We start from the raw sequence: 12,492 nt of genomic DNA, 5'->3' as shown, positions 1-12,492 counted from the left end.
CCAACATCTAGATGTTGTACTCAAAACCTAGTCACATAAATGAAAGCTACTAATATTACTGCTACTGTAAAAACGACAATAATATACTATATAAACACTAAACTCTGTGCTGCTGTAGCATTGTTTTGGAAATACAATAAGGTGCCCCATAGGGGCACTGTGGGGAAAATGTAGAGAAACAAACTCAGAAAAGGTGAAAGGTTGTGGGAATGTGTCAATTTGCTGGTCGCCGGTTGGTAAAGCGGTTTCTTGTCCCTTACTTTCAAGTTTGACAGAAGCCCGGTGTATTATACCCAGGTCGGTGTAGCTAGATCGATATCTTAATTTAATAAGCGGACATGGCCAAGAAACGAAGAGAAAGACGAGAGGCCGATAGTGTTTCGTTAGTAACGTTACACGAAGAACCGAAGACAAAATGTAACGAGGCACAAACCCTCAAAGGTATGTATAGTTAACGTTAGATTGCTAACGACGTTGCTATCCCGGCTAACTGGCTAGTATAGCTAGCTAATTTACTTGTTATTCTAATTGATTAGCTAACGTTAAGATACATTACTGTTTTATGATGTGGTAAACGTCTTGTTAAATAATGTTGCCAGCCGGCTTAATAACCAGGCAGATGATTGTGAAATTCGGATATGCTGTTGTTAGTCAGCGTTAGTTAACTAACGTTAACAGCTGATTATCAAGATTCAGAAGTTGCTTGCTTTCAAGGCTGGTGGTATGATGGAGTTGAAGCGCAGACAAAATGGGTTAGTTACCAGTATCTTTGGTTGAAATTCACATGATCAGGTTAGTAACGTAGTAGGTTGCTATCTATCCAGCCACGGTCAGCCACTGTCAGGGACCATACCCAGTTTGACGTTAAGTTACTAATGTTAATTAATGACAGAACCACTTGGATGAAGTCAGGAAAATATTAGGCTAACCATGTAATGCTATTATATAGATGGAGCAACACAATTATCATAACAGGATGTTACACAATACACACATTATTTATACATTTTGTTTAACCTTTTAAAATAAACAGATAAGCTTGGATTCTTGTGAAAACATAGGCAGAGTTAGAATACATTATAATCAAAGTTAGAATACATGTAGTCAGTTTCAAGGATTATATATCTTGAATGGTTTGACTACATAACATGCTTCATGTACTCTGGGGAAATCAACCAGGAACTAGAACAACAAGTGATGCAAAGTGAAGCAAGACATTACATGAGGCTTACTGCTGTTGTTACAGAAGAATATATAGGCTTATCAAGATATTTTCAATTTGCTGACTGTGTGTGCTATATAACTTAGCTACTCATCTCTCCACAGAGACTCAATACACTGGAGGGGGCTCAGCTCGCATGTCTCTCCTCATCCTGCTGTCTGTCTTCACCTGCGCTGCTTCTGTCATGTACCTAGTGTACAGGAATTTCCCAGAGCTTAACAAGTAATTGTTCTTTGCATTTATCTTTCCAGCAAGCCGACCCATGTACAAAGAGTTACTTTTCTACAACATGTGTAACTTTTGTGAAACAGCATACCAAATGGCATTCACCAGCCAAGTTAAATAATTTCATTCAAACGGTTCTCATCATTCGCTGTGATAACATTGATAACAGGCTCCGGTATAGGCATATTTTCAACCAACCTTTACATGAGATATATATATAGATAAATCTATCTATCTATATCTATATATCTATCTATCTATCTATAAATATATCTATCTATCTATCTATCAATATAAATATCTATAAATATATCTATCTATCAATATAAATATATCTATATCTATCTATAAAGCTATAAATCTAAATTATAAATCTATCTATAAATCTAAATATCTATCTATAAATCTATAAACCTAAATATCTATAAATCTAAATATCTATAAATATCTATAAATATAAATATCTATAAATATCTATAAATCTATTTATTTATAGATATATTTATAGATAGATATTTATAGATAGATATAGATAAATCATGTGTATATATATATATATATAGATATATATATATATACATACATACATACATACATACACACACACACACACACACACACACACACACAGTTGAAGTCAGAAGTTTACATAAACTAGTTTTAATGACTCCAACCTAAGTGTTTCAACCACTCCACAAATTTCTTGTTAGCAAACTATAGTTTTGGCAAGTCGGTTAGGACATCTACTTTGTGCATGACAAGTAATTTTTCAAACAATTGTTTACAGACAGATTATTTCACTATCACAATTCCAGTGGGTCAGAAGTTTACATACACTAAGTTGACTGTGCCTTTAAACAGCTTGGAAAATTGCAGAAAATGATGTCATGGCTTTAGAAGCTTCTGATGGGCTAATTGACATCATTTGAGTCAATTGGAGGTGTACCTGTGGATGTATTTCAAGGCCTACCTTCAAACTCAGTGCCTCTTTGCTTGACATCATGTGAAAATCAAAAGAAATCAGCCAAGACCACAGAAAAAAAATGGTAGACCTCCACAAGTCTGGTTCATCCTTGGGAGCAATTTCCAAACGCCTGAAGGTACCACGTTCATCTGTACAAACAATAGTACACAAGTATAAACACCATGGGACCATGCAGCCGTCATACCGCTCAGGAAGGAGAGACATTCTGTCTCCTAGAGATGAACGTACTTTGGTGTGAAAAGTACAAATCAATCCCAGAACAGCAAAGGACCTTGTGAAGATGCTGGAGGAAACGGGTACAAAAGTATCTATATCCACAGTAAAACGAGTCCTATATCGACATAACCTGAAAGGCCGCTCAGCAAGGAAGAAGCCACTGCTCCAAAACCGCCATTAAAAAAAGCCAGACTACGGTTTGCAACTGCACATAGGGACAAAGATCATACTTTTTGGAGAAATGTCCCCTGGTCTGATGAAACAAAAATAGAACTGTTTGGCCATAATGACCATCGTTATGGAGGAAAAAGGGGGATGCTTGCAAGCCGAAGAACACCATCCCAACCATGAAGCATGGGGGTGGCAGCAGCATGTTGTGGTAGTGCTTTGCTGCAGGAGAGACTGGTGCACTTCACAAAATAGATGGCATCACGAGGAAGGAAAATTGTGGATTTATTGAAGCAACATCAAGACATCAGTCAGGAAGTTAAAGCTTGGTGTGGGTCTTCTAAATGGTGGGTCTTCTAAATGGATAATGACCCTACGCATACTTCAAAAGTTGTGGTAAAATGGCTTAAGGACAACCAAGTCAAGGTATTGGAGTGGCCATCAAAGCCCTGACCTCAATCCCATAGAAAATTTGTGGGCAGAACTGAAAAAGCGTGTGCGAGAAAGGAGGCCTACAAACCTGACTCAGTGACACAAGCTCTGTCAGGAGGAATGGGCCAAAATTCACCCATTTTATTGTGGGAAGCTGGTGGAAGACTACCCAAAACGTTTGACCCAAGTTAACAAGTTAAACAATTTTTAAAGGCAATGCTACCAAATACTAATTGAGTGTATGTAAACTTCTGACGCACTGGGAATGTGATGAAAGAAATAAAAGCTGAACGTGGTGATCCTAACTGACCTAAAACAGGGAATTTTTACTAGGATTAAATCTCAGGAATTGTGAAAAACTGAGTTTAAATGTATTTGGCTAAGGTGTATGTAAACTTCCGACTTCAACTGTGTGTGTGGAGATATGTGTTTTTAAAGTGTATAATATATTGTGTCAAATCTCTTCAAGATTAGGAGCGTTTGTCACAAATTAAGTGGGAAACTGTCACCAAAATCACCCCAGAATGAGAGTTCTTTCGAACAGTACCTGTGTGTGTGTTTCTCCGTCCTGGTCCACCCAGGCCGTAGGCAAGGTCAAGGATAGCAGGGTTCGGTACAGGAATTGTGTTCTCGGTAGGTCCAGGTCCAAACGCCAACTGTTAAGTCCAAACAGTCCAGCTCATACACGGTAAATCCAGCCAATATATATATCATCTCTTTCTCTATGGTTCACAGATCCTTTCTCTCTTCCTGGTTTGTCTTGACCCTTTATCTGTGGGTCAGCCCCACCTTCTGAGGGTTCCCCTTGCTTCTGGGAATTGTAGTTTTGGCAGTCGGCCATTTTGTGATCTGAAGTTCTGATCGGGGTGGCCATTTTAGTGATGGGGCAGAGCTGTTTATTAGTTCTGCTCTCATATATCTGCCATTTTTCACTCGATCCCCTTCTTTGCCACTGTATGTATGTAATGTATGTATGTGTGTGTGTATGTATGTATGTATGTATGTATGTGTGTATGTGTGTGTGTGTGTATATGTATGTGTATATATATGTGTGTGTGTATGTATGTGTGTATGTATGTATGTATATATGTATGTGTATATATGTATGTGTATATATATATGTGTATGTGTGTGTATGTATGTGTGTGTGTGTGTATGTGTGTGTGTGTGTGTGTGTGTGTGTGTGTGTGTGTGTGTGTGTGTGTGTGTGTGTATATGTATATGTATATATACACTGCTCAAAAAAATAAAGGGAACACTTAAACAACACAATGTAACTCCAAGTCAATCACACTTCTGTGAAATCAAACTGTCCACTTAGGAAACAACACTGATTGACAATAAATTTCACATGCTGTTGTGCAAATGGAATAGACAACAGGTGGAAATTATAGGCAATTAGCAAGACACCCCCAATAAAGGAGTGGTTCTGCAGGTGGTGACCACAGACCACTTCTCAGTTCTTATGCTTCTTGGCTGATGTTTTGGTCACTTTTGAATGCTGGCGGTGCTTTCACTCTAGTGGTAGCATGAGACGGAGTCTACAACCCACACAAGTGGCTCAGGTAGTGCAGCTCATCCAGGATGGCACATCAATGCGAGCTGTGGCAAGAAGGTTTGCTGTGTCTGTCAGCGTAGTGTCCAGAGCATGGAGGCGCTACCAGGAGACAGGCCAGTACATCAGGAGACGTGGAGGAGGCCGTAGGAGGGCAACAACCCAGCAGCAGGACCGCTACCTCCACCTTTGTGCAAGGAGGAGCAGGAGGAGCACTGCCAGAGCCCTGCAAAATGACCTCCAGCAGGCCACAAATGTGCATGTGTCTGCTCAAACGGTCAGAAACAGACTCCATGAGGGAGGTATGAGGGCCCGACGTCCACAGGTGGGGGTTGTGCTTACAGCCCAACACCGTGCAGGACGTTTGGCATTTGCCAGAGAACACCAAGATTGGCAAATTCGCCACTGGCGCCCTGTGCTCTTCACAGATGAAGCAGGTTCACACTGAGCACATGTGACAGCCGTGACAGAGTCTGGAGACGCCGTGGAGAACGTTCTGCGCCTGCAACATCCTCCAGCATGACCGGTTTGGCGGTGGGTCAGTCATGGTGTGGGGTGGCATTTCTTTGGGGGGCCGCACAGCCCTCCATGTGCTCGCCAGAGGTAGCCTGACTGCCATTAGGTACCGAGATGAGATCCTCAGACCCCTTGTGAGACCATATGCTGGTGCGGTTGGCCCTGGGTTCCTCCTAATGCAAACGATGCTAGACCTCATGTGGCTGGAGTGTGTCAGCAGTTCCTGCAAGAGGAAGGCATTGATGCTATGGACTGGCCCGCCCGTTCCCCAGACCTGAATCCAATTGAGCACATCTGGGACATCATGTCTCGCTCCATCCACCAACGCCACGTTGCACCACAGACTGTCCAGGAGTTGGCGGATGCTTTAGTCCAGGTCTGGGAGGAGATCCCTCAGGAGACCATCCACCACCTCATCAGGAGCATGCCCAGGCGTTGTAGGGAGGTCATACAGGCACGTGGAGGCCACACACACTACTGAGCTTCATTTTGACTTGTTTTAAGGACATTACATCAAAGTTGGATCAGCCTGTAGTGTGGTTTTCCACTTTAATTTTGAGTGTGACTCCAAATCTAGACCTCCATGGGTTGATAAATTGGATTTGCATTGATTATTTTGTTGTCAGCACATTCAACTATGTAAAGAAAAAAGTATTTAATAAGATTTTTTCATTCATTCAGATCTAGGATGTGTTATTTTAGTGTTCCCTTTATTTTTTTTGTGTGTGTGTATGTGTGTATATATGTGTGTGTGTGTATATATATGTGTGTGTGTGTGTGTGTATGGTGGCGTATACATTGTTGGATTATTTCATGGAGAAAAAATGGATTTGTTTTTATAATGGAGCATTTTCTAAATTCAAACATTTCCCTGCAACTAGCCATCAGAGTTTAGAAGACACCTGGGACGTCGAATAGAAAACAAAGGAAGTATCACCATGTAATGGCTGTTCGGAAATCAGCCTATTGCATCTATATAGGAGCCTGTTATCAATGATTATCACAGCTAATGATGAGAATCATTTGATTTAAATTGTCGACAGCCTAGTATGACACACTCCAATAAAGACGGTCACGTTTTAATTTCTCTTTTTATTTATCCACAACATTGTGTGATGGTGAATTGATATCCACGTTTTTTCGTTTCAGTGATGAGATGGCTATTATTAAAATCCCCAAAGATATGGATGATGCTAAAGCCTTGGGCACTGTACTTTCCAAATATAAGGACACCTACTACACCCAAGTGTTAGTAGCCTACTTTACCACCTATATCTTGTATCCTTTTGGGTAGTAAGTGTATTGCAAAGTTGTCAACTTTTGGAAGATTGAGATGCATACTTATTAGCTGTTTCAACATGCATCAAGTCTGTGAGGCCCCCTCTGTATTCCAGTGGGTCAGCAGAGGAGAGCGACAAGACAGGGAAGCGGACCAAGAGAGGCTTTTGTTACTCTGTGATGGGCCTGTTGATTGCATCATCCCTATTCTCCCCTACCTTGCTCTCACCCGCTCGGTCTCCCTCTCATTCATTATTTCCTTTGAACAAAGCAGCCAGCCATTCCAAGGCCATAATAAAGGCATGGGCTTGCCTCTGGATAATGAATGGAGAAGTAGGGGGTGGGGGTACAGTGGGCTTTGATCCTTGAGTATTAATTCAGGCAATTCTTGTGTTTACAACAGCCACAGTGTGCTGTACATTTTCCCTAATTTTATGACAGAAGAAGACAGATTAATGCAGACATGGACATGCAGTGCACACAAGTTAAACTTTATCAGTACAGTAGGTTCTAAGGACTTCCTTTCCACCCACAGCTATTTGAAATAGAAACTCTGTTCCAGCTTTGTCAATTGTACTTCAGACAGACATTACGGGCAGATAGAATTATCCGCTATAAAAGAGGAGGAAAACATGGTCCGATGCATGTTATGGTCCCACATCATATGTAAACATCCATCTTTAGAGCACATTTTGTGAAGAATATGAATTAACACTGCACAGTATGAACTATGAATACAAATGCAGTATCATGCCTGATGTCTTCTACCCTGCTTCCTCTGCTAGTTTGCCTAATCTCTTTCCCCTTCACTGTCTTGGCACATATTAATGCATACTGTCTGTGCTCTGGCCAGTATGTGCTAACAGCAGAAGGACTGGACCAGCTGACCAGGCCCCAGCCACTGTCTGTGATGTGTTGCCTTGTAGTTTTACTGGTAAATAAATGTTAGGATATCCTATCTGAGGAATGCTTTGCCCACAACATGGTAAAGGTCAGCAACATTACCAGTAAAACTACAAGGCAACACATCCCAGACAGTGGCTGGGGCCTGGTGAGCTGGTCCAGTCCTTGTGTTGTTAGCACATACTGGCCAGAGCACAGACACTATGCATTAACATGTTCCTAGAGAGTGAAGGGAAAAGAGGTTAAGCAAACTAGCGGTAGAAGACATCAGCCATGATACTGCATTTGTATTCATAGTTCATACTGTGTAGTGTTTATTCATATTCATCAAAATAAATGTGCTCTGAATATGGATGATGTTTTGATATGAGGTGGTACCACTGGAACCCCCCCCACCTCTTTTATAGCTGATACTTCTATCTGCCTCTGATGTTGCTGAAAGTGGGCAGATGACTACAAATTAGGCCTGCAGCCAGATCTATAATAAACTGGCACTGTATAGTACTACAGTGGAGTATGTCTTAACTATACTGAACATAAGTATAAACGCATCATGTAAAGTGTTGGTCCCATGTTTCATGAGCTGAAATAAAAGATCACAGAAATGTTCCATATGCACAAAAAGCAAGATAATCCGTCCACCTGACAGGTCTGGCATATCAAGAAGCTGATTAAACAGCATGATCATGACACAGGTGCACCTTGTGCTGGGGACAATAAAAGGCGACTCTAAAATGTGTAGTTTTGTCACACAACACAATGCCACAGATGTTTCAAGTTGAGGGAGCATGCAATTAGCATGCTGACTGCAGCAATGTCCACTAGAGCTGTTGCCAGAGAACTGAATGTTTAATTTCTCTACCATAAGCTGCCTCCAATGTAATTTTAGAGAATTTGGCAGTACTTCCAACCGGCCACACAACCGCAGACCACATGTAACCACGCCAGCCCAGGACCTACAAACTGATCTTCACCTGCGGGATCATCTGAGACCAGCCACCCGGATAGCTGATGAAACGGTGGGTTTGCAAAACAGAAGAATTTCTGCCCAAACTGTCAGAAACCGTGTCTGGGAAGCTCATCTGTGTGCTTGTCAAAAGGAAATAGTCTGGTGGCGATTTTTATTAATTGTTCAGCAGTCTTATGGCTTGGGGGTAGAAGCTGTTGAGGAGCCTTTTGGTCCTAGACTTGGCGCTCCGGTACCGCTTGCCGTGCAGTAGCAGAGAGATCAATATATAACTTGGGTGGCTGGAGTTTTTGACAATTTTATGGTCTTTCCTCTGACACCGCCTATTATATAGGTCCTGGATGGCAGGAAGTTTGACTCCAGTGATGTACTAGGCCATACGCACTATCCTCTGTAGCGCCTTATGGTCAGATGCCGAGCAGTTGCCATACTGTAGTGATGCAATCGGTCAGGATGCTCTCGATGGTACACCTGTAGAACCTTTTTGAGGATCTGGGGACCCATGCCAAAAACAATTCGGTCTCCTGAGGGGAAAAAGGTTTTGTCGTGCCCTCTTCACGACTGTCTTGGTGTGCTTGGACCTTGATAGTTCGTTGGTGATGTGGACACGAAGGAACTTGAAACTCTCGACCCGCTCCACTAAAGCCCCGTCGATGTTGATGGGGGCCTGTTTGGCCCGCCTTTTCCTGTAGTCCACGATCAGCTCCTTTGTCTTGCTCACATTGAGGGAGAGGTTGTTGTCCTGGCACCACACTTCCAGTTCTGACTTCAACTGACGTCTCATCGTTGTCGGTGATCAGGCCTACCACTGTTGTGTCGTCAGCAAACTTAATGATGATGTTGGAGTCGTGTTTGGCCACGTAGTTGTGGGTGAACAGGGAGTACAGGAGGGGACTAAGTACACACCCCTGAGGGGCCCCAGTTTTAAGGATCAGCGTGGCAGACGTGTTGTTGCCTACTCTTACCACCTGGGGGCAGCCCGTCAGGAAGTCCAGGATCCAGTTGTAGAGGGAGGTGTTTAGTCCCAGAGTCCTTAGCTTTGTGGGCACTATGGTGTTGAACGCTGAGCTGTAGTCAATGAACAGCGTTCTCACATAGGTGTTCCTTTTGTCCAGGTGGGAAGGAACACCTATGTGTTCATGTTTCCGCATGATAATGCACGGCCCCATGTTGCAAGAATCTGTACACAATTCCTGGAATTTGAAAATGTGCCAGTTCTTCCATGCCATGCATACTCACCAGATATGTCACCCGTTGAGAAGGTTTGGGATGCTGTGGATTTAAGTGTACGACAGCGTGTTCCAGTTCCTGCCAATATCCAGAAACTTCACACAGTCATTGAAGAGGAGTGGGACAACATTCCTCAGGCCACAAAATCTTCGAAATTGTTGCATCTTGCGTTTTTATATTTTTGTTCCGTGTATTTTTGTGACTGCATCCACAAGTGTGTGTGTGCACATGCTGCTGTGTGTTCAACCCTTGAGCTGTATTCCTTGATGCTGCTGACTCAGCCTCCAGACATTTGCGATCCCTGGATCCATCTTCCTCAGTATCCTGTCTGGCTATCTCTACCCCTTCCCCCTGGCTCTTTTCCTTGTCTGCCTGGTGAGTATACTATGGGCACAAGAACTAATAATAGTGGTGACATATCCAAAATGTACTTTGACTCTGTAAACCGGACTCGGTTTACAAAATGTACTCCCTCTGTCACTGTGTTTTCCAGTGCTCTGGCCTGGGGGCTTCCTTCTGCTACATGCTGTCTTATCTAGTGGGGCGACCAGTGGTCTACAGATACCTGACAGAGAGAGCCCAGAAATGGTCCCAGCAGGTAAGACCTTTTGGAAGGAAAAAACGGGTCGATTTTGTACTTGAACAGTGTAGGAAGTTGATGATATGAGAGTACAAGCAAACTTTAACAGTTTAGTAACAGCCACATGTCTATCTGCACCCACAGAACAGTGGAGTCTTAGTAGGGGGCTAGTAGCCTCCAAGCTTTACTGTGAATGACAGGTTCTGCTATCTGTTTTCAATTACAGGTAGACAAGCACAGAGATCATCTCATCAATTACATCATATTTCTGAGGATCACTCCCTTTCTCCCCAACTGGTTCATTAACATCACCTCACCCGTCATCAACGTGCCTTTGGGGGTCTTCTTCCTTGGTACTTTCTTTGGTAAGGCTAAGATATATCAAAATCCAGTATTTCCTTCTCAGTAGAAAACAGTGTTGCATGTCTTTATTGCAGAGCTATTTTTGAATCTCTCAAAGATTGACCACCAACCTTTTTCTGAGTCAAGATCACTTTCGCAGTCTAAAAAGCTGAGCTCTACAGCTCAGAATTTTATTTAAAACATTTTTTTTTTTACATTAACCTCACACAAACAGTTTTGTAGGAATGAGGTTTGGGCAGTAGGCCGAATACATTATCACAGCATATTGGCTATATTGATGGTACCTGCATCTGATGGTCAACGAGGTCAAATCACGACGTCAGTGATCTTCAGGTCGAAATGTCAGAGCTCTAGTTGCGAGTTGTTTGACCATTAAAAACTATTTTTCCCAACCGCCTCTCACGGTCCCTGCTTTCTCCTTCCTTTTCTCCAGTGAGACTGATCAGAGAGAGGGAACACCATCTTCCACCTGATGGTGAAACTCGAGTCGCACCGCATCTGCCTCATGCACAAATTCATGTTGTTCCTATGACCAGAGAAAGTTAAATATTCATTGAATATAAAATCGACACGACAAGCTGCTAATAATAATAATAAAACGTGGTGCTATCGATACTTGGCTACTCATTCATTGCAGCTGCAGCCCGAGCAGAAGTACGGAGAAGCAGCTTTTAGTAATAGTGTTGAATAAAAACAGTGACAGTGCTGAATATAAACTTAAACATGAACTCACTCATAAAAACAGCAGCTCTTTGCTGTATTCGTTGACAGTCTCTGTAGTCATGGTTTTAAAAGTTATTAAATCTTACGTAGGCTATAGCCTATTATACCTGGCTGTGGCCAGGGTCATGGAACTCTATAGCCACGGTGATTTGAGCCATCCGATTGGGCAGCGCAGTAGGTGCACTCGATTTAGTCACAGATTTGCCGGTCCGCCGGGTAGGCGGAGTTTGTCTCTTCAGACAAATAAAATACTTAAAAATGGGAACGCTGCTTACCCAGTGCGCAGGGCTTTTGAATTAAGTGCACCTACCGTCAAGAGCTCAACACAGTATTAAAAAAAAGGAGCTCAAGCCTTTATTGACTTTTCTACAGAAATATGTGGTGATCGCCTAGGAATGCCTTGGCTGTCATACAGTACTGACTTCCTCCCTTATCTCTGACTGTTAGGAGTGGCCCCACCGTCCTTCGTGGCGATCAACGCTGGTACAACTCTGTATAAACTGACGACAGCTGGGGAGGCAGTGTCTTGGAACTCTCTGATTGTGCTAGGTGTCCTGGCTGTACTCTCTATCCTGCCTGTCTGCTTCCAGAAGAAACTGCAGCAGAAGATGGAGTAGGCACTAGGCAACTCATCTGCCTGCCTGATCCCCCAGCCCGTCCCTTGGCTCAGGAATGGTACACCCCGCTGTCACTCACATAGTCCTGCCTGTTGCTGTCCCTCACACCTGCTGAGGTTGCTGTGGAAACATTGCCCGTTGACACAACCCTGACTCCTGTGACCAAAACATGTGGTTGTGGCCACCTCAACTTTGTGCTCTACAAAGGACTAACTGGCCTCTGCTCATCCTTGGGTTTGTTCTCCCATATTTGTTAAATGTTGCTTGCCTGTAAATTTAAGATTTTAAGAAAGGATACAGAAAACATCAGGCATCTGTCTTTATTGTTTTTACTCACAATGGTTCTCACAAGTTCAAGCTACACTTCCCTCCTTTGTATTTCTTTAACCGTGTTTTGAATTGATTTAATCTCTTTACCTGTGTGATATGGGTGACGTCAAAGCAATACTGATCAGAGTTGCAGTTCAGTGTTTTTGATTTTCACAAAATTTTAGGACAATTGTTATGACTGT

At 42.7% G+C, this 12,492-nt stretch overlaps 1 protein-coding gene across 2 annotated transcripts; it reads left to right on the top strand.

The window, feature by feature from the left end:
- The first annotated feature begins 174 nt into the window (after positions 1–174).
- LOC106562360 (transmembrane protein 41B-like) lies at positions 175–12,291 on the top strand. 2 transcript variants are annotated; one of them, XM_014127188.2, is made up of 7 exons: positions 175–441; positions 1,327–1,444; positions 6,469–6,597; positions 9,979–10,072; positions 10,191–10,295; positions 10,504–10,642; positions 11,811–12,291. In XM_014127188.2, the coding sequence occupies exons 1-7, from the start codon at positions 339–341 to the stop codon at positions 11,978–11,980; spliced, it is 858 nt and encodes a 285-aa protein (XP_013982663.1). In that variant the 5' UTR covers positions 175–338; the 3' UTR covers positions 11,981–12,291. The 2 variants fall into 2 exon arrangements, with proteins under 2 accessions (XP_013982663.1, XP_013982664.1); XM_014127189.2 differs by lacking the exon at positions 11,811–12,291 and adding an exon at positions 11,074–11,253.
- The last annotated feature ends 201 nt before the right edge of the window (positions 12,292–12,492 follow it).

Source organism: Salmo salar, chromosome ssa11, assembly GCF_905237065.1.
Source record: "Salmo salar chromosome ssa11, Ssal_v3.1, whole genome shotgun sequence".
NCBI classification, from domain to species: domain Eukaryota; kingdom Metazoa; phylum Chordata; class Actinopteri; order Salmoniformes; family Salmonidae; genus Salmo; species Salmo salar.
This window is presented reverse-complemented; position numbering and strand designations above follow the sequence as displayed.